Raw genomic sequence first — 21641 nt, 5'->3', positions numbered from 1 at the left:
TGATGGCTCACGGAGTTTCATGCATTGGTATTTTGATTGGTATCGGTTATCTGAAAACCAAACCACTAGGGATGTAACAATTCACTCAATTCACAATTCGATATGATTCACGATACTGGTTTCACGATTCGATTTTCTCACGATTTTTTTTAACAAAATGATATTTAAATGAGATAATGTCTTTTTATTATATCTCAGACAAAATGCTGCATATTTCTTTGTGAAATTGAAATATCTTTATATCAAATAAATAAATAAATAATACAAATAAAAGAAATCTCTTCATATGAGCTCAGCTGCTCATCTGTGGTGATGTGTGAAGCAGTAGCGCTGTCATATCTGGCTATAACATGTTATTTAGCCTATAACACGCTCTCACACGTTTATTTTTAGTATTTTTTTATTTTTGATTGAAAATTTACATGTGGTTTCAACAACCAGATGCATTTAGACTTGTTCAGTTTCATCTGGAATGTGTCCCAGACCTCCTCCTGAAGTGGTTTGATCGGATTTATATCCGTCTCGAATGTGTTTTGGAGGGCATTTACACCTAGTCTTTTCACGATCAGATGGATATCCCATCAGTACGGCTGCACAATATATCTAAATGATTGAAATATTGCAAATGTACATATCGCGATATGCAACGGCACGCAATAAATGAATGATTTTAAAGTCTGCATGAAGCGGAAGTTGTGAATGTCTTTTCTTCACTACTGTGACGTCTATCCCAGTGAAATGGCATCTGAAATGAGAGGGCGGGACTTGATTTCATCCTTCGGGAATTGATTGGATCGTTGGAAGTTGGGCGTTGCTAACAAAATGAAGGCAGAAGTTTGCAGTCAGTTGTGGGGGGTTTCTCTCCACCGGACTCACTGCGAGCACCCTCACGTTACTGTAAGTCCTTTATTTATTGAGGATGACCAGGATGGTCAACGGCACTAAACAGCGAGAAAGCACACGCAAGAGACTGACTGACCGACTGACTGACTGGCGGTGCATGTCTGTTGGCGCGGAGCGAGCGTTTTCAGTTCATTCCTATGGAAGTTGAGCCTCACACTAAGTTAAGTGTGACACTCAACTTCCATAGGAATGAATCTAAAAACGCTCTGGTCGCTTGCTCTGCTCCAGTGGACTATTTCACTCTTGGTCGTGTGATGTTGCTTAACATACACAAAGCAATAGTGTCACCAGCATAGAAATAGGGTGATTATAAATGTTCAAGGTCTCTTGCATTTCCAACTATGGTTTTAAGGAATGTTTTTTTTTTAATATACAGAGATTAAAAAATGTTAGGTGCCCATGTTTATCTGATAGACACAAGTGAGCACATTTATGAAAAATTTGCTTGCAATTGTTCACAAAATTTCTCAAAGCCATGGTTCCTCTCTGCCGCCTGTATTTTGAAATACCTCCTCCTTCATTCTTAACATGACAACATTATCACGTGACCATAGATAGCGCTGACATGCGACTACATACTATGGTATGTATGATGGCACTTCACATGTATATGCATTATTCATTAATGACATGTCCTTAGGTAGATATTTCCTTTTGTGTAGTGAAATCACTATAATATGCACATGCTGCTGCTTCTGAACTTTACCATGTACACTTTAACTTGTGTGGAATTGGGCATGGAATGATGAATAAAAAATGATAACCTAAAATGGTAAATTAACTTATTTTGTTCAAGTCAAAATTATTATTTAACATCAATAAACCAACCATGGTCAATAAACCAATGTACATACATCAGTATATACCAACAAAACAAAGTTTTATGGGTTAAATCAAGCAGAAATAGCACTTTAAGGTAACAATTGCAGGTCATCACTTTATATAATGAACTGTTTCTGTTAAACAAATTGACTCTGTTAGATGGTAAAGTGTTTGATTGCTTTGTCATTTCTTGCCATCACAAACATACTGTAAAGATTTTGGAGGTCAGATCTCAAAATTTTATGTTGACTTGCTGCACTGCTGCAAAATTGTCAGTTGGCTCAATTAACTTTTAGTTTCAGGTCAACTTTGAAATTTTAATTTAAGTTGAGCCAACTGTTTAATATTTAGATGCAATAATCAACATAAAACTGAATTTTGATCTTCAAACAGCAGGCTTTATGTATTGTCTTGTTTTATGACAATTTAGATAATATTTAGTTTATCAGATTATCACTGAGAACATGAGTACATTATTACTGATGTTCAACAACATGTAATTGTTTTGATAGTATTTTGATAGATAATTTTTTAGATTCTGAAAATATTTCAATATGATGTTACTGTAGAAATATAGCAAATTTATGTCTTATTTAATGTAATATTATGTTCAGTTTTGAACTTAAGTTGAACACTTTTGAAAAGAGTATGTAAAATTGGCCTGTACTTATAGATAGGGCATAAAATTAATACTTGCCAACTGCCAAATGTGAGTAAAAATTGCCAGTTGGCTGGTAACATTTTTATGAATTCTAACAAAGCATGAACGTGAACAAACATAAACAACGATTGGGACAGATGACAGGCCAGCACTGCATCATCAAGAGAGTTTAAGCCTTAACAATTTAAATATTCAAGTGCAAGAAGGCACAAAAGGGAGATCATTTCGTGTGCTGTGAGGAATGTTTTGTGTGCGCAAACAAGCGCATGCCCAAAAATCAGCATCTCTTGACAGCGCACAAATACTAAACTGAGCTGTCTTTCATGACATTTTGCTCTTAAGTGGACAAATTAATTAAAAAATGTCAAAAAATAGCGAGTATCCCAGTTGGTTAGGTCTTAATATACAGTATCAGTATATTAGATCCATGCATTGTCTGCGTTTTTAATGTTAATCAAACAACAAAGGCCAAAGAAAATTATCCCTCACTTCTGTTGACTGAATAACTTTTCTAACTTTAATAAGGATTCATTATTAAGGATGTTGAATTTACAGTGAAGGCTATGCAGTGTTATATTACATTTCCTTACTTTATTTAATTTCTGTATCTGAAAACTACTGTTAGACCTACCCGAAAAACCTGAAAAGCATGGTTCATTTTATTTGTATCATTTGGATAATATAGTTTGTATTTATTTGTGCTTTTGCTTGTTATTTGATTATTTGTTATTTTATTACTGACTGTTTATTTGTCTTTAATAATGTTTTACATTTATATTAGTTAGGCTAGTGGTTTTAGATGTGGTCTTGAAACTGGAATAGAGAATTGTGAATCTTCACAGGTATCTAAAATGTTGGTGTCATTACTGCCTGTTTTGGCAAAAACAGTTTCATGGCCAGTAAAAAATATGTATGGCTGGAAAATTTTCTTAAGTCACCGGCCATAGGCAGATGTGGCAAAAGTTAGTTGTAGGCCCTGTATATAGTTTTGGCAGTGGTTGTGTCTAAATGAAAGATGTATTCACGTAGTTTAAAAGATTGAACACATTATTACGACATTGAATAAGACAGAAATTTGCGAAATTTCTACAGTAATACCATATTGAAATATATTCCAAATCTAAAAAATAAAATACTATCAAAACAATTAGATGTAGCTGAACACCTACACAGGTATTCATCTTTCAGTTTCACTACCATCACAAGGGGAAACTTGGGAGGAAAAATTGTACTGTAACACAAACATGGACCATGTAAAAAATTCCAGTGAATTCTGAATAACAGAAAACATTTTTGAATAACAAAAAAAAAAGAAAAAGGAAAAAAAAGATAATTGTATAATGCCTGTCGATAGTGTTTTTAAGTCTGTGTTTTATGAGTGACAAAGTGTGTTTGTTGGGTGAAACCTTTGCTAGTGTTCTGGAAGAATGACTTGATCTGAGAAATGAGTTATGTGTTTTGGTAGTTTTAGTGCATTTTGAATATGAAATTAACTGCTGTGAAGCTAAAAAGTTGGTTTGGTGAACTGGGTGAAGAAGACACTACAAATTCTGTAGTGTTACAGTGCTGCACAAATGGCAGCAAGGTTTCTTTAGGAAATAGCAGACATGATAGCAACCCCCACTGGCAATTTACGTTTCAATACAGGAAGGCTTCAAAAAGGCCAGTTTATCACAGATGAGGTACAGACAAATGAGCTTACTAACTACCAATACTGTTACCAATGTCTAAGAATCTGTGGAACTTCTCAAATAAACAAGATGCTGGGATTTACCCAAATTAAATTAAAACAGTTTTATCACCGCTAGGACACATTTCTCAATATTTAGAACTGAGTGAAGAGTTTTGAAAAATTACTGTACCTTCACAACAGTTAATTTCACATTCAAAATGCACTAAAACTACTAAAATACTTAATTCATGTGTCAACTCAAGTCATTCTTCACAAGACTAGAAAAAGGTTTCCCCCAACAAACACACTTTGTCACTTTGTCAAAAAACAGGACATTACACAATGTTTTCTTTTGTAAAATTTCTTTACAAAACATGAATGACACTGTTTACTATGGAAGCCCGTTTCCGCCACAATTGAGTAAAAAAATATAATTCTGTAAGTCATAATAATGAGAAACTTTCTTATAATTAAGACTTAGTATCTCATTATATTGAGAAAGTTTCTCGTAATTATGACTTACTTTCTCATAATAATGAGAAACTTTCTCGTAATTATGACTTAGTTTCTCATAATAATGAGAAACTTCTACGCATGCGCAAAGCAGCGGAGCAGTGACACGCTAGCGACATCCGCTGGTCAAATGCGATAATTCCGCAACCATGGCACGTTCTGCAAAAGTGTAATCTATAATATCGTTAAATAAATAACATTATTGATAAATTATCAGTAGCCTATGAGACGTTATATAGTCGTTTATTCATTTGTATTTTTGTGTATGAACAAGCAGAAACACAGAGTGGTGATCCATGGATTTCAAACAGATAGAGGAATGATAAGACAGCGCACACCTACATATCCGAGTCTGTTAAAGAACGCTTCACCTGGAAAGCTGTCTTTTGCATACATTCTAATGTGTCATAAACATCTTAAAAGGTGTTTTCTGTAGGAATATCACTGGAATGAAGGTTTATGACTGGGCAAGTGCTTTAGGACCCGGTTTATATTAGAAAAGCTTTCCAGCGCCTTGTCTAGGCAAACCTGCACATCAAATAGCCTAGACTCATCCGCGAAATACGTGTTAACGTTAACACATAAACCCACACATTTTATGAAGACGTTGCACTTAAACTTAACGAATACATGTCATATTCCTTCGTCATTCTGATAGTTTTGTAAGCCGTCGCGTTCATGCAACAGTTTTCACCGTTACCACGGAAACCACTTTGCGTTCCACCTTCTCGTGCGCATGGAAAAGTATTGAAGATATACTAATAATTTATAATAACTGATGTTATTTAATGATACTATAGATAGACTGCACTTTGTAGATTACTTTAACGAAAACAACTGTTTTGCATAACGTGCCATGTTTGCTGTTCTCGCATTTACGAGACTTTGACCAGCGGATGTCGCTAGCGTGCCACGCCCTTCTGCTCCGCTCCTCTGCGTAGAAGTTTCTCATTATTATGAGAAACTAAGTCATTATTACGAGAAAGTTTCTCATTATTATGAGATACTAAGTCATAATTATAAGAAAGTTTCTCATTATTACGAGAAAGTTTCTCGTTATTATGAGAAACTTTGTTTCTGCTTGTTCATACACAAAAATACAAATGAATGTTACAAATGAATAAATGACTATATCCCGTCTCATAGGCTACTGATAATTTATCAATAATGTTATTTATTTAATGATATTATAGATTACACTTTTGCAGAATGCGCCATGGTTGCGGAGTTATCGCATTTGACCAGCGGATGTCGCTAGCGTGTCACTGCTCCGCTGCTTTGCGCATGCGTAGAAGTTTCTCATTATTATGAGAAACTAAGTCATTATTACAAGAAAGTTTCTCGTTATTATGAGAAACTAAGTCATTATTACGAGAAAGTTTCTCGATATTATGAGAAACTAAGTCATTATTACGAGAAAGTTTCTCGTTATTATGAGAAACTAAGTCATAATTACGAGAACGTTTCTCATTATTATGAGAAACTAAGTCATTATTACGAGAAAGTTTGTCATTATTATGACTTACAGAATTATATTTTTTTACTCAATTGTGGCGGAAACGGGCTTCCATAGTTTACTGTTTATAATTCACTGCAGTTTGTTCCATGACAAATAACTTTTTGTCATGTATGTTTTATATAGGCCAATTTACACATGCTTACATACTCTTTACAAAACTGTTCAATTTAAGTTCAAGACCTAACACAACACAAAAATGAGTAAGACTGAAATTTGCTAAATTTCTACAGTAACACTATATTTAAATATATTCTGAATCTAAAAAAATCAAATACAATCAAAATAATTAGATGTAAGCTGAACACCTACACAAGTGTTACTCTTTGTTTCATCGCCATCTATAAAAAAGGGAAAATTTAGGAATCATTTTGTACAGTAATTTTAACATAGATTATGCAACATAAACTACTGTGAATTATAAACAGTAGATAACGTCATTTTTGTTTTGTAAAGAAGTTTCACAAAAGAAAACCTTGTAATGCTCTGTTTTGTTGTTGTTGTTTTGTTTTGTTTTATGAGACAAAGTGTGTTTGTTGGGGGGAGCCTTTGCTAGTCTTGTAAAGAATGACATGATTTGAGACATGAATTAAGTGTTTTTGGTAGTTTTAGTGCATTTGGAATGTGAAATTAACTGCTGTGAAGCTGAAAGTTGGTTAGGTCATTTTTCAAAGCTCTTCACTCAGTTCTCCTAAATATTGAGAAATGCGTCCTAGCAGTGGTAAAAAAAAAATTATATATATATATAATGTGTATATATATATATATATATATATATATATATATATATATGTATATATAATTATATTTAATTTGGGTAAATCCCAGCATCTTCTCTAGTTTATTTGAGAAGGCCCACAGATTCTTAGACATTGGTCACAGTATTGGTAGTTAGTAGGCTCTTTTGGCCTGTACCTCACCTGTGATAAACTGGCCTCTGAAGCCTCCCTGTATTGAAATGTAAATTGCCAGCGGGGGTTGTGCAGCAAGCTCAATTCTAAATACACATGAATTTACCTATGTTAGAATATCAAGGATAATAATGAGTTATGGCCAAATCATTCAGTCTTTAGATCAGTTTTAAATTATATCTTAAACAAAAAGAGTTTGTTTGACTCATTAATTTTTTAGTATATGTGACTTTCTCACTGCATATTATCATTCTGTGTCTTTAGTCACTCAGGATGATGGTGTGAACGATCATATAAAGGCAGTGATACTTTGACCATCTACGTGTGTTTGTGTAAATGTGTTTAACACTAATTTTGAATGATAAATAAGCCCCCATTTACAGCTACTATTACAGGTTTTTTTTTATTCTTTTTTTTATTTTTTACAATCACTAGGACACATTTCAAAATTCACTTTTTCAAAATTATTCACACAGTTATTATTCAGACTGAAATTTGCAACATTTCTACAGTAGTACCATATTGGAATATATTCCAAATCTAAAAAATGAAATACTATCAAAACAATTAGATGCAGCTGAACACCTACATAAGTGTAAACGTTAATTTTCATCATCTATACAAAAGGGGAAACTTAGAAATAATTTTGTATACTAATGTAAACATAAACAATGTAACAAACTGCAGTGAATTCTGAACAGCAAAAAACAGCAGAAAATATTGTATAATGCTGCCTGTTGTTAGTGTTTTTTTGTTTTGTTTCGTTTTGTTTTATGAGTCACAAAGTTTGTTTGTTGGGAGAAACCTTTGCTAGCGTTCAGGAAGAATGACATGATTTGAGACATGATTGAAGTGTTTTGGTGGCTTTAGTGCATTCTGAATGTGAAATTAACTGCTGTGAAGCTGAAAGTTGGTTTGGAGAACTGAGTGAAGAGTTTTGAAAAAGTGACATAAATACTGAAAAATGTGTCCTAGCAATTGTTAAAAAAACTATAATGAGTCACAGACACTTATCTATTCTAATTTAATTCTAATATAACCTTCTAATCTTGTCAGTTAACGGATAATGATTGGGTAACAAGCATCACCTGTCAGTCAGGGAAAAAATGCAATGAACATCCATATTTCATATATTTCAATTGAGTCAACATAAAATTTTGAGATCTGACCTACAAAATCTTTACAGTGTGTTTGTGATGGTGAGAAATGGCAAAGCAACCAAACAGGTGTCGCACTTTACCATCTAACAGGGGACTCTGACAGTCATTTTGTTTAACAGAATCACTATTCACTATATAAAGTGGTGACCTGCAATTGTTACGTTAAATAGCTATTTCTGCTTGATTTAAAACATATAACTTAGTTTTGTTGATATAAATTTATGTATGTTGGTTCAGTGATGTTAAATAATATTTTTGAATTGAACAAAATAAGTTAATTTAGATGTTACCATTTCTATTCATCATTCCATGCCCATTTCCACACAAGTTAAAGTGTAAATGATAGAGTTAAGCAGCAGCAGCATGTGCATGTTGTAGTTGTCACGAATACGGCTCCCGCGGCTCCTCCTCCCGGCCGCCGGAGGGAGCCATCACCTGAGTTCTGAGTCACTTCCTTCTGGACTACGTTACCCATAGGCCCTCATTCCTGGGACTGATTGCACACACCTGCATTGCATCACACTCACACTATTTAAGACGCACACACGCATCCATACACTGCGAAGTCTTGATTTGCCCCGGTGATCACTACTGAGCGTTTTCTTGTGGACTGTTACCTTGCTATCGATTGGACTGTTTATCTTCTGTGAACCCCTGCCGCCTGCCTTGAACCCTGCCTGTTTCCTGGATTACGTTTGTCTGCCGCCTGCCCTGAACTCTGCCTGTTGTAAGATTCTGTTTGTCTGCCGCTTGTCTCGACCCAAGCCTGTCCCTGTTTCCGCTACTGTCTTGCCCTTGTCTGCCTTGTGCTTTGTTGTTACAATAAAGAGACTGCAAATGGATCCTCACGCCGTCAGCCCTTCATTACAGAAGACTTCGCCATCAAACGATCCAGCAGTTCTCCTGCAAATCTCCACCGAACTCTCAGCACAGGCCTCTCAGCTTGCCGCGCACCAGCACCAGCTGACTCATCTTACGTCACTCACCGAGGAGCTGGTGAAAACCCTGCAAAGCCTACGGCTTCCCTCTCCTGAAGCTATCACGCCACCTCCCGCTATCAATGTGAGTCAAGCGTTTACTTCTCCACCCGCCGTAAATCCACGCCTCGCTCTGCCCGAGAAATTCGACGGCAGTCCAGCTAAATGCAGGGGCTTTCTCCTTCAATGTTCTCTGTTTATAAACCAACAGCCCTCGCTGTATCCCAACGATACCAGCCGGATATCGTTTGTATGCTCCCTACTCACTGGCAAAGCACTTGACTGGGCCACAGCGGTATGGAGAGAAGATAGCTCTGTGTTTCTCACGTTTACGGCCTTTCTGCAAAGCTTCAAGGAGGTGTTTGAACATCCAGAGGGCGGCAAGAGCGTCGGCGATCAGCTGCTTTCATTAAATCAAGGTAAATCTACCGCCGCTGAATTTGCATTGCAATTCCGCACATTGGCCGCACAAACTAACTGGGTGGAGGATACACTGAAATTACTGTTTCGCAAGGGCCTGTCGCTGGAGCTTCAGGCCGAGCTCGCTTGCCGTGACGAGGGGAGATCACTGAACGCATTCATTGAGCTGGCCATTCACATCGACAACCTCCTCCGAGGCCGACGACCCGTTCGCCAACCCACGCCAGTCTCTGCCGTTCCTGAATCCATGCAACTCGGATATACTCCCCTTCTTCCAGAAGAACGAGAGAGAAGGCGCCAGCTGCACTTATGCCTATACTGCGGCCAGGCAGGTCACATCAAGCTCAACTGCCCCATTCGACCCAGTGCTTCTAATCCCAAAGCGGTGAGTTCAGTCCAGCATGTCGACTATTTGCCCAACTGCCTTAAAATCCCCATCCAACTAACCAGTGACGTTCAAACTATATCTACCTATGCTCTTCTGGACTCTGGCGCAGCAGGCAATTTCATGTCAGACACATTCATCCGTCAACACAACATACAACTAACCAACTGCAACTCTTCATTAACAGTGGAAGCGCTAGATGGGAAACCTATAGGAGGAGGAAGAGTGGCGCACATTACCTCAGCGCTGGGTCTACAATTCGGGGCGCTGCACCATGAACAAATTCAGTTTTACGTCATCCATTCACCTAACAATCCCATCATCCTCGGATTACCTTGGCTTCGAACACACAATCCGCATATATCCTGGAAGGAGGGTCAGATCGTCCAGTGGGACCCCGCCTGTCATCATCGCTGCCTGAGTTCCGTCACGCCATTACCCCTCCATACCATCTCCGTCGACAAGACCCCAACCGACCTCGAACCCGCTATACCAGCCGAATACACAGATCTGATCATCGCTTTCAGTAAGTCCAAATCCACGGAACTACCACCTCATCGCCCCAGTGACTGTGCAATCGAACTATTACCCGGTACCACTCCGCCTAAGGGCAGGATATTCCCTTTGTCACAGCCCGAGGATGCAGCTATGAGATCGTACATCGAGGAGGAGCTGGCTAAGGGATTCATTCGGCCATCAACATCTCCAGCTTCATCCGGGTTCTTCTTCGTCAAGAAGAAAGACGGCGGCCTACGGCCCTGCATTGACTATCGCGGCCTGAATGACATCACTGTAAAGTTCCGCTATCCGCTACCATTGGTCCCTGCAGCCCTCGAACAACTACGTCAAGCCAAATACTTCACCAAGCTGGATCTACGCTGCGCATACAATTTGATTCGCATCAGGGAGGGCGATGAATGGAAGACCGCTTTCTCCACTGCCACTGGCCACTACGAGACCCTTGTCATGCCCTTCGGCCTGTCCAACATTCCTTCAGTCTTTCAATCCTTCATCAATGATGTCTTCCGAGATATGCTCAACCGCTGGGTCATCGTGTACATAGACGATATTCTCATTTATTCCAACTCCTACGACGAACACATTCAACACGTTCGAGCTGTGCTGCAACGGCTAATACAACACAAACTTTATGCCAAGGCTGAGAAGTGCGAATTCCACCGCACCTCAACATCCTTCTTGGGCTACGTCATCAGTCGAGATGGAGTGGCAATGGATCGTGGAGGTGGACGCCTCCAGTACTGGCATTGGCGCAATCCTTTCCCAAAAGCAAGGTAATCCGGCCAAGATGTTCCCCTGTGCCTTCTACTCTCGCAAACTGTCAGCGGCAGAACGTAACTACGATGTGGGCAACCGAGAATTACTTGCGATGAAGGCGGCGCTGGAGGAGTGGCGCCATTGGTTGGAGGGGGCAAGACACCCGTTCACTATTCTCACTGACCACAAAAACTTGGAGTATCTGCGCTCAGCCAAACGCTTAAATCCACGACAGGCAAGATGGGCAATGTTCTTCACGCATTTCCACTTCACTGTTACTTACAGACCCGGCTCAAAGAATGTCAAGGCGGACGCACTATCAAGGCAAGCGGAGGAGACAGGACGCAGTGAGGGTACTGAGAACATTCTGCCTGAAACCTTGTTACTCGCTCCAGTACAGTGGGATGTCATGACGGAGATTTCACAGCTCAACGAGCAAACCGCACCTCCAGTTGCATGCCCTCCAAACCGCACCTTCGTCCCCATCCAGCTCAGGGACAAACTACTCCACCAAGTCCATGATTTCCCGAGTTCTGGCCACCCAGGGATCACAGCTGCGTTGCAACTCCTTCAAAACCAGTTCTGGTGGGAGACCATGCTCGCGGATGTCACCAAATTCATCAACAACTGCATCGCCTGTCAAACCACCAAAACCTCACGTCAAGTTCCTGCCGGTCTGCTCCAACCTCTTCCCATTCCCCAACGTCCTTGGTCCCACATCGCGATCGACTTTGTCACTGATCTCCCCGAATCCCAGGGTCACACCACAATTCTCACGGTCATTGATCGCTTTTCCAAAGCATGCCGCTTACTGCCGCTACCCAAACTACCCACAGCTCTAGAGACCGCTGAACTCCTGTGTAACTCGGTCTTTCGGTTCTACGGCCTGCCGGAGGACATAGTGTCGGACAGGGGTCCTCAGTTCACCTTTCGTGTCTGGGCCGCCTTCTTCAAGCAGCTCAATGTTAACATCAGCCTCACCTCTGGGTACCACCCCGAATCCAACGGCCAGACTGAACGCTTGAATCAGGAGCTGACACGATTCCTCCGCACCTACTGCCATCAGAATCAGGCCGACTGGAGCCGATATTTAATGTGGGCGGAGTATGCTCAGAATTCCTTACGGAAACCTGCCACCGGAATCACACCCTTCCAATGCGTGTTGGGCTTTCAACCACCTCTCTTCCCCTGGTCAGGGCAACCATCTGACTTACCCTCAGTCACAGAGTGGATGCGTCGTAGCGAGGAAACCTGGGATCTGGCTCACCACCATCTCCAGCACGCTGTAAGGCGACAGGAGACTCAGGCAAACCAGCATCGACGTCCCAATCCTCACTACTACGTGGGACAGTGGGTCTGGCTGTCCACCAAGGATGTTCGCCTCCGACTTCCACTCTGTCACGAATACGGCTCCCGCGGCTCCTCCTCCCGGCCGCCGGAGGGAGCCATCACCTGAGTTCTGAGTCACTTCCTTCTGGACTACGTTACCCATAGGCCCTCATTCCTGGGACTGATTGCACACACCTGCATTGCATCACACTCACACTATTTAAGACGCACACACGCATCCATACACTGCGAAGTCTTGATTTGCCCCGGTGATCACTACTGAGCGTTTTCTTGTGGACTGTTACCTTGCTATCGATTGGACTGTTTATCTTCTGTGAACCCCTGCCGCCTGCCTTGAACCCTGCCTGTTTCCTGGATTACGTTTGTCTGCCGCCTGCCCCGAACTCTGCCTGTTGTAAGATTCTGTTTGTTTGCCGCCTGTCTCGACCCAAGCCTGTCCCTGTTTCCGCTACTGTCTTGCCCTTGTCTGCCTTGTGCTTTGTTGTTACAATAAAGAGACTGCAAATGGATCCTCACGCTGTCAGCCCTTCATTACAGTAGTGATTTAACTACACAAAAGGACACTGGTCCCCTGTTAGATGGTAAAGTGCTACACCTGTTTGGTTGCCTTTATATTTAGCAGTATTTCATATCTCTGAATATAATAGCAATGTTCATAACAACACTAATACACCAGTTCTTGTCATTAAAATAAGCAGTATGTGATATGATATTGTTTTAATCAATTTAAATTATATTTAAATATATTTAAAAACTGAAAATTATATAACCAATATTTATACACGCATTCTATTTCTTTCCCAACTGATAATTTTCACTTAAGACATATCCATCTGTGTTTACATTAATACTTGCCAAGACCGGCATTTTGAAATAACTGTGTGTATTTGTTTGAGTACAATGAGCCACGAAAGAGAACTGAATCCGGGATCGCACAATGTCTGAGAGGCTGCTCTTTGTGCGTGTGCTTCAGGTGTGTGTCTGACAGTGTGAGTTACCAAAATGAGTTGTTTTCCACAGCTTATTGCGCTTAATAACTCTTTTTAATGTCAAGCAAGTCACACTTAAGTAACAGTCTCCTACCCAATCTATTCTCTGCTATATGTGTCAACCTTTAACTTTTCGCATTGTTTTGAAGTAAAATATTAAAATCATTCAGATATCACATGCCATTGCAATATGCATATTGTGATATGTACATTTGCGATATTTCAATATATTGTGCAGCCCTAAATTTTCAATGCAGCAAAGTCAACATAAAAATTTGAGATTTGGGGTCAGATTTACGAACAGTTTGCAACAGCACAAACCCACTTTCAGGATTTACTAAAGACAGTGGAAAAATTAGCTCTGAAAAGGCGTGGACACAGATATTTTTGCGGCTGACCTTATTTCATTTGTAGGAGTTTACCTTTTTGGATGCAAAAGTCTTAAACCAGATACTAATTTGCGCTTCTCTTGGTAGATTGCGTTGGTCATTATGGAAGTGATCCAGCTGCGTCAGTGTGTTCTTTAATTTGTGCTTCATCAGTAGATCACACACTGAACTTTCCACTACCATCAGCGCTTTTATGGTTTTGCACTCTCACACTAATTTTCCCTGTTTAGTAAATCTGGCCCTAGATCTCCAAAGTATTTACAGTGTGTTTGTGATGGTAAGAAATGGCAAAGCAACTAAACAGGTGTCATACTTTACCATCTTACAAGGGACCAAAGGCATTTTGTTTAACAAAATCACTATTCACTGTATAAAATGGTGACCTGCAATTGTTACCTTAAAGAGCTATTTCTGTTTTATTTAACCCATAATATTTTTTTTTTTGGTAAAAATTAATGTATTTAAGTTGGTTCAGTAAGTTTTAATTATTGACCTGAACAAAATTAGTTAATTTGTCATTACAATAACAGGTTACCACAATAAGTTACAATTTTTTATTCATCATTCCATGCCCATTTCCACACAAGTTAAAGTGTACATGGTAAAGTTAAACAGCAGCAAAATGTGCATGTTATAGTGATTTCATTACACAAAAGAATGGTGGTCCTCTGTTAGATGGTAAAGTGTGTCACCTGTTTGGTTGCCTTTACATTTAGCAATGTTTCATATTCTATCTGAATGTAATAGCAATGTTCATAATAAAACTAAAACACCAGATATTGCCAAAAAAAATACACTGTAGAAAGATTTTGAAGGACAAAACTCAGTTTTATGTTTATTCTTGCATTGAAAATCTTCAGCTAAAGTGTCAGTGTTAAAAGACATTTAGTTCACATAATTTAATTGAGATAACTGATAATTTTGCAGCAATGCAGCAAGTCAACATAAAATTTTGAGATCTGACCTCCAAAATATTTACAGTGTGTTTGTGATGGTAAGAAATGGCAAAGCAACCAAACAGATGTCACAATTTACCATCAAACAGGGGACCAAAGGCATTTTGTTTAATCAAATCAATATTCACTGTGTAAAGTGATGACTTGCAATTGTTACCTTAAAGAGCTATTTCTGCTTGATTTAACCCATAAAACTTAGTTTTGTTGATATAAATTGATGTATGTAGGCTGGTTCAGTGATGTTAAAAAATATTTTTGACTTGAACAAAATTAGTTAATTTAGATGTTACCATTTTTGTGATGTTAGATGTCACCATTCCATGCCCAATTCCACAGTTAAAGTGTACATGCTAAAGTTAAGCAGCAGCAGCAGCAGCATGTGCATGTTATAGTTATTTCACTACACAAAAGGACACTCGTAGGTTGCCTTTACATTTAGCAATATTTTGTATTCTGTATATCTCTGAATGTAGCGGCAATGCTCATAATAACACTAAAACACCTGTTCTTGTTATTAAAATACGCTGTAAAAAGATTTTGGAGGTCAAAATGAATAAAAAAGAAAGAACTGGCAAAGCAACCAAACAGGTTTCACACTTTACCATCTAACAGGGGACCAGTGTCCATTTGTTTAATATAATCACTATTCACCTGATAAAATGGTGACCTTGACCTGTAATTGTTACCTTATACCTGTTTCTGCTAGATTTAACCCATTACGCTTAGTTCTTGCCATAAAAAAAATACACTGTAATAAGATTTTTTTTTAGGTCAAAATTAATTTTTATGTTGATTGTTTCATTGAAAATCTTTGGTTGGTTTAACAAATAAAGTGCCAGTGTTCAGTTCACATAATTTAATTGAGCCAGATGAGCATTTTTTAATGCAGCAAGTTTTGAAGTTTTTGGCTCAACAGTGGAAACACGGCTAGTGAGTCTCTTATGATGGGCAGGAGGAACACAATCCAGTCCTTGAAATCTTTTTAAATTGGTGCAAGAAATCAAATCTCACTCTAAACATCTCCAAAACAAAGGAAATGTCTATTGATTTTATAGAGCAGAAATTATTTTTTAATTAATAGGCAGCCAGTACAATCAGTCCAAAATTATAAATATCTTGCTGTACTTGACAATAAGTTTAATGGGATATATGGACTGATCATATATTGTGAGTATGAAGTCACAACAGAGAATAAATGTCTTAAAGAAATTACTCTCCTGTAATGTCCACAACATTAGCTTTTGAACTGTTGCCGTCTGGCCCACTGTATTTTTTCCCCCTTGTATTTAAAACAGATTCAAACGGTTTTTCCTCAAGCAATTCAAAGTTTAAAATTTTTTATAACTGATGGTTTGGTCATTCTTTTTTGTCTTCTTTTTTGTATATTATGTATGTTTATGCCTATTGTGATCCCTTATGCCTGTGTGAACATTATATAATTATATAAAGTTACATAATGACTTCACTGCCAGTTCACTGTTAACACACACAGCTCCATTGCAGGCTATGGAGATCCCCTGTTGGATAGGTAGACATTGGTCAGAGTTGCAGGTCCCCTCTTGCCATTTTTTTTTTAAATAAATAAATGCTTATTTGAAGTTATATTATGAAAAAAGACCATAAAAGAAAATTTTGTATGTCATTTTTGTTTCTTCAAAATGACTAGAAACCCTCTTGGCCAGTGTAGAGTGATAGTCCCCTGTTAGTAATATAGGCGTGTGTGTGTGTGTGTGTGTGTTCAACAGACTGCTTTAAAGTGAACAAAATCAGATTAATGGTTTTTTCTTCCTTGTGTTCTTTGTAGACGGTCTCTATCTGGGCTAAGCGCTAGTGCTACATGTTTCTACACATTAAAGAGGATTAAAACTCATAAACGGTGACAGTGTTCAGTTCTACAGTATAATACTTCTCAAATAAGACCATTATAATAATTAATTAAGATGAGATTCTGTGAGAGAGGAGAAGATCCTAAATCAAGTTCAGATCTGAGACAAATCCTACATGAACTCGTCAGATCTGAACTCGAGATTCTGTAATAGATCCAGACCAGAGCAAAGCATGCTGGGAACTAAAAATACACTGCCCAGTTTCAGTTCATTCAACACAAATATGAGGACCAAACCTGCAAAAACAATAAATGAATAAATAAATATACAAGGAAATGAGAAAAAAGAAAAATAAATGAGTATTTATACCTTTAAATCAGGGGTGTCAAACATACGGCCCACAAAGGTGTCCAGTTGGCCCGGGGATCATTTTGAACTATAATATAAAATAGAGATGCACTAGTCCACTGGTCATAAATCCAAACATTTTTTAGTTTTATTTTTGTCAATCTTTATTCCGGGCTTGCAAACAAAGTACTTTATAATAATTTCCCAAAATGTCATTTGTGTGGAAATATTTACGAAGTCTGTAAACAGTACGTTAACACAGACACACACTGAATGCGAACACAAAGAGGATTACAGACACACCAGAAGAGAAAATACTGCACCATGCACAAACTCACTGTTTGCGAAATATAGGAAGAATAATATAAATATTGAATTGGGGTTGATATGAATGTATATCTCTGAAGGGAACTGTCTTCAGAAAAGTTTTGATGACTTTTCCTCTTATCCCCGTATGAAGTAGTATAGCCTATTTATTGACGCAGCGCTGCTTTGTGTACAGCGGTAACCATGGAAACGCTATATTACTGCTGTTCCATAAGCGCCACCTGCTGTCAGAGAGTGAATCTGCATTTTCATTCAGTCAATCTGCTGATTTTGTTTTGTGCAGGTGTCTTATGAAGCATAATTTCACAAAGCTAAAGTCAGACCATGCTGTTTTTGCTGTTAATCTTGAAATTATACAATAATTTAAATTAAAAACAACTGCTCATGTGCATAACATCTTTGTTGGGATTGTGATAAAAATGCAGTGTTTGCCCCTAATATCAAAGAGCTACACATATTTTTTGATCAAATAACCAAATAAATTAGCTAAAAAAAAAAAAAAAAAGCTGCAACCAGTATCAGAATCGGCCAATTTGCTTCTAAAAATTTGGAACTGGCCATGAAAAATCAAAATAGATGCATCACTAATAAAAAATATTTTAAAAATCTAATAGTCGTTTTGCTGTAAAAACAAATGCAGTTTTAAGGAGCAGTGTACTAGTTTTCTTGCAAATTAATTTGTTGTTTATATGGTTAATATTAATGCAACAATCAGCGCACTAAGGTGTTTTTTTATTATTATTAATTCGGCCGCACATGGTTATTTTTTTCCAATCCGGCCCTCAACCTAAAATGAGTTTGACACCACTGATTTAAATAAATGTGGAAATAAATAAATGTGGTAATAAATAAATGAAAAAAAAAAATAAATACAATTATACATAAGGAAATAAAGGTATAAATACTTATTTAGTATAAATATTTATTTTTCTTTTTTCACATTTCACATTTATGTTTATTTAATCATTTATGTATTTTTGTTTTTTTACATTTTTTCTTATATTTATGTATTTATTTATTTATTGTTTTTGCAGGTTTGGTCCTCCACACACAAATGATGAAGTAAACTTCAGTTTGACATGTTTAAGTGGATTTACTCAATTAAATCAGGACAGAATGTGCAGTAATTGTGTGGTTTTAACTCATTTTAATGAAGTTCATTTAACAAGCAGCAGAAATCATGTTTACAGTGTAGATTAAAAGATGGACAGATTGATGATTCCTGATTGTGATGTGTTTTATCTCCACCAGATTCCCTTCAGCTCACTCTGGATCTGAACACAGTGAATAAACGCCTCTGTCTGTCTGAGAGGAACACAGTGATTACTAACACTGACACAGAGCGTCAGTCGTATCCTGATCATCCAGACAGATTTGAGTATCATCCTCAGGTGTTGTGTAGAGAGAGAGTGTGTGATCGACGCTGTTACTGGGAGATTGAGTGGAGTAGGAGTGTGTCTATATCAGTGTCATTTAAGAGCATCTGCAGGAAGGGAGAGGGTGAAGAGTGTTGGTTTGGATCTAATGATCAGTCCTGGAGTTTGTTCTGCTCTTCTGTCCTTGGTTACTCATTCAGACACAATAACATAGAGACTGTTCTCACTGTAAAGCCCATCATCAGTAGAGTAGGAGTGTATGTGGATCACAGTGCAGGAACTCTGTCCTTCTACAGCATCTCTGGAGACACAATGATCCTCATCCACACAATCCAGACCACATTCACTCAACCGCTCTATCCTGGGTTTAGTGTTTATACTGGATCAGTGAAGCTGTGTTGATGAATCAGAACAGAGAGATTCTACCCATAATGCTTTGAGCTCATGATAAATCAGTGACAGTGAGATGATATTGAGTCTCTTCATTACATTAATATTGTCCACTAGGAAAGGTCAAGGATTTCCGTATACCCACTTAAAAAAGCGCGAGGATACGTGACCATCCAATAAATCATAATAAGATTTGTTGTTTTTGACATAAAACAAAGTCCCATATTTCAAATTCTGCCCATTTTACTTCGAAATGAAAAAACATAAATACCGTTTTGGCGCTCTTTAATGTGGCGTGCTTCAGTCGAAGAGAAGCGGTAGTGTGAAGCACACGTGAACTGATCCTCTCCACCGCTTTAATACAGCGCAAAATAAACATGAATGAACATCTGAAGGTATGTTAAAAGATACAGTATAACTTGACGAAATCCGTATCATGTCTCGTGTAGGCTTATTCAGTGTTTCAATCGCTGAAAGACATTAATAACAGCTTGTAAACAATGTCACGTAACATCATATTTACCTCAGAATAAACATATGTTTATCAGTGACCATAAACTTGTTAGTCAGCTAGAAAAATGAACTCTAGAGAGGAGCATTTAGCTAAATATATGCACCATATTATATATTAATTATAATTTTTAATGTTCTTTAATAGCCTATATGCATGTTTGAATAAATCCGTCAGTTGACAGCCACCATTTAAATGTTTATATTTAAAAAAAAAACGAATTGGAGTAGAAATAATTTTAAAGTTAGTAGGCCTTTTATAACTTTATTAGCCTATTATAAAAATGTCCTTAAGTGTGATTTAAGTTTGTATACAAATCAGTTCATTTTAACCTTCAATATTAATGTAGTACCAACTGATTCTCATGTATGTTTTACAGCATTAGCTGAGAGTTTTTTTTTTTCTTGAGAAAATTTGCCATGTACTGTACCTGATATACAGTATATCCATAAATAACTGATATCGAATCGAATTGCAAGTTAGTGAATTAAAATGCATCACTATGATGACAGACTGGCAGGAAATGGTGCAAAACAGAAAACAAAGTCCAAACAGGGTGATATTGTGACATAATGATAAGCTTCATCTTTCCATTATTGTTCATTTAACTCTAAAACTCTAAAAAATGCTGGGTTAAAGACACCCCAAGTTGGGTTGAAAATGGACAAACCCAGCGACTGGGTTGTTTTAACCCAGCAGTTGAGTTAAATAAAACTACCCAGCAGGTCGGGCAAACATTTAACCCAACCGCTGGGTTTGTCCATTTTCAACCCAACTTGGGGTGTTTTTAACCAACATTTTTTAGCGTGTACTAATAGTTGCAACTTGCACTCTTAAATGTGCATTAAAACTTGCCAGCTGATAAAACCTATGATCCAGGGACCATATTCTTATAACATATAAGGCTATCTTAACTGGCTGATGGTGATTGACACGAAACAGTAGAAAATCAGTCCAGTCTCTTCAGCTGTAGATGTCATTGGCTGTTAAAGTCTTGTGTTGCTTGTAATAAATTGACATGTTGATAACACACACATAAGCAGTCTTTCAGAATGCTCTCAATTACATGTAGCTTAGATCAGATGCATACTATATTCATTAGTGAGTGTGGCGGTGCTTATGGGGTGTCGCTCTGGGACAGGTAAGTATGAGGCTGGGAGGGAAAAATCACAGTATACTCACTACAAAATACTAGACTACACCACTGCTGTCACTGAAATATCATGACTGAATAAGTGTGTGTGTGCGTGTGTCTCTACTTGTTCTGATGTAAATCAGTTGTTTTTATTGTCGTTTCTCATCAATCTCTATTATTACTGTCAAAATTAAGCTTCAGCTGAAAGTGTCTTTCTCAAACAAGAACATGTCATTGTCATCATTCATGTGATGTTCCTCTAGTGTTTGTGCTCAAATCATAAACCAGATATGAATTGATGATGAATATGTTAATGTCTGAATGCTGTATGAATCATCAGCTGCGTGTGAAATATGATCATTCCTTCAGGAGACTTTCTGACATCATCAAATATGACATTCATCAACTCACTTCATTAAATATATTTACTGTAACTAAAGTAAAGCCATGTTAAATTATTATGAATCATAAATCAATTATTTTATTTACTAAAACGTGTAAAAATGTGCAGACTTTGCTGAAGTGATTTGAACAGGTATTAACTTAGATATAATGCAAATATTCCTGTAGCCAAAGTATTTGTGTCAATACTGTATGGAGGACCAAATGACTCAAAATCACATCATTAAATAAATGTTGACATATTGTAATAAATGTTGAACTGCAGTTTACATGTATATTGTGTTATGTGGTGTCGTTATGAGGAGCAGGAGTGACACTTAAAGGAACACTCCACTTTTTTTGAAAATAGGCTCATTTTCCAACTCCCCTAGAGTTAAACAGTTGAGTTTTACCGTTTTCGAATCCATTCAGCCGATCTCCGGGTCTG

General features: G+C 37.8%; 1 protein-coding gene across 12 annotated transcripts in view; it reads left to right on the top strand.

Annotated features, from left to right (window-relative positions):
* The window catches only part of LOC127508724 (NACHT, LRR and PYD domains-containing protein 12-like), a 506035-nt gene that overhangs the window by 58016 nt on the left and 426378 nt on the right, over positions 1 to 21641 (top strand). Inside the window, exon 12 of one of the 12 annotated variants that reach the window (XM_051886994.1) lies at positions 18652 to 21478. The exons of the other annotated variants lie outside the window; for them this stretch is intronic. Coding sequence (XP_051742954.1) covers positions 18652 to 19178 — 527 coding nt within the window. The 3' untranslated portion in view covers positions 19179 to 21478. Of the gene's footprint in view, positions 1 to 18651; positions 21479 to 21641 lie in introns of those variants that run through there. 12 annotated transcript variants of the gene reach the window in all.

Source organism: Ctenopharyngodon idella, chromosome 3 (assembly GCF_019924925.1).
Source record: "Ctenopharyngodon idella isolate HZGC_01 chromosome 3, HZGC01, whole genome shotgun sequence".
NCBI classification, from domain to species: domain Eukaryota; kingdom Metazoa; phylum Chordata; class Actinopteri; order Cypriniformes; family Xenocyprididae; genus Ctenopharyngodon; species Ctenopharyngodon idella.
This window is presented reverse-complemented; position numbering and strand designations above follow the sequence as displayed.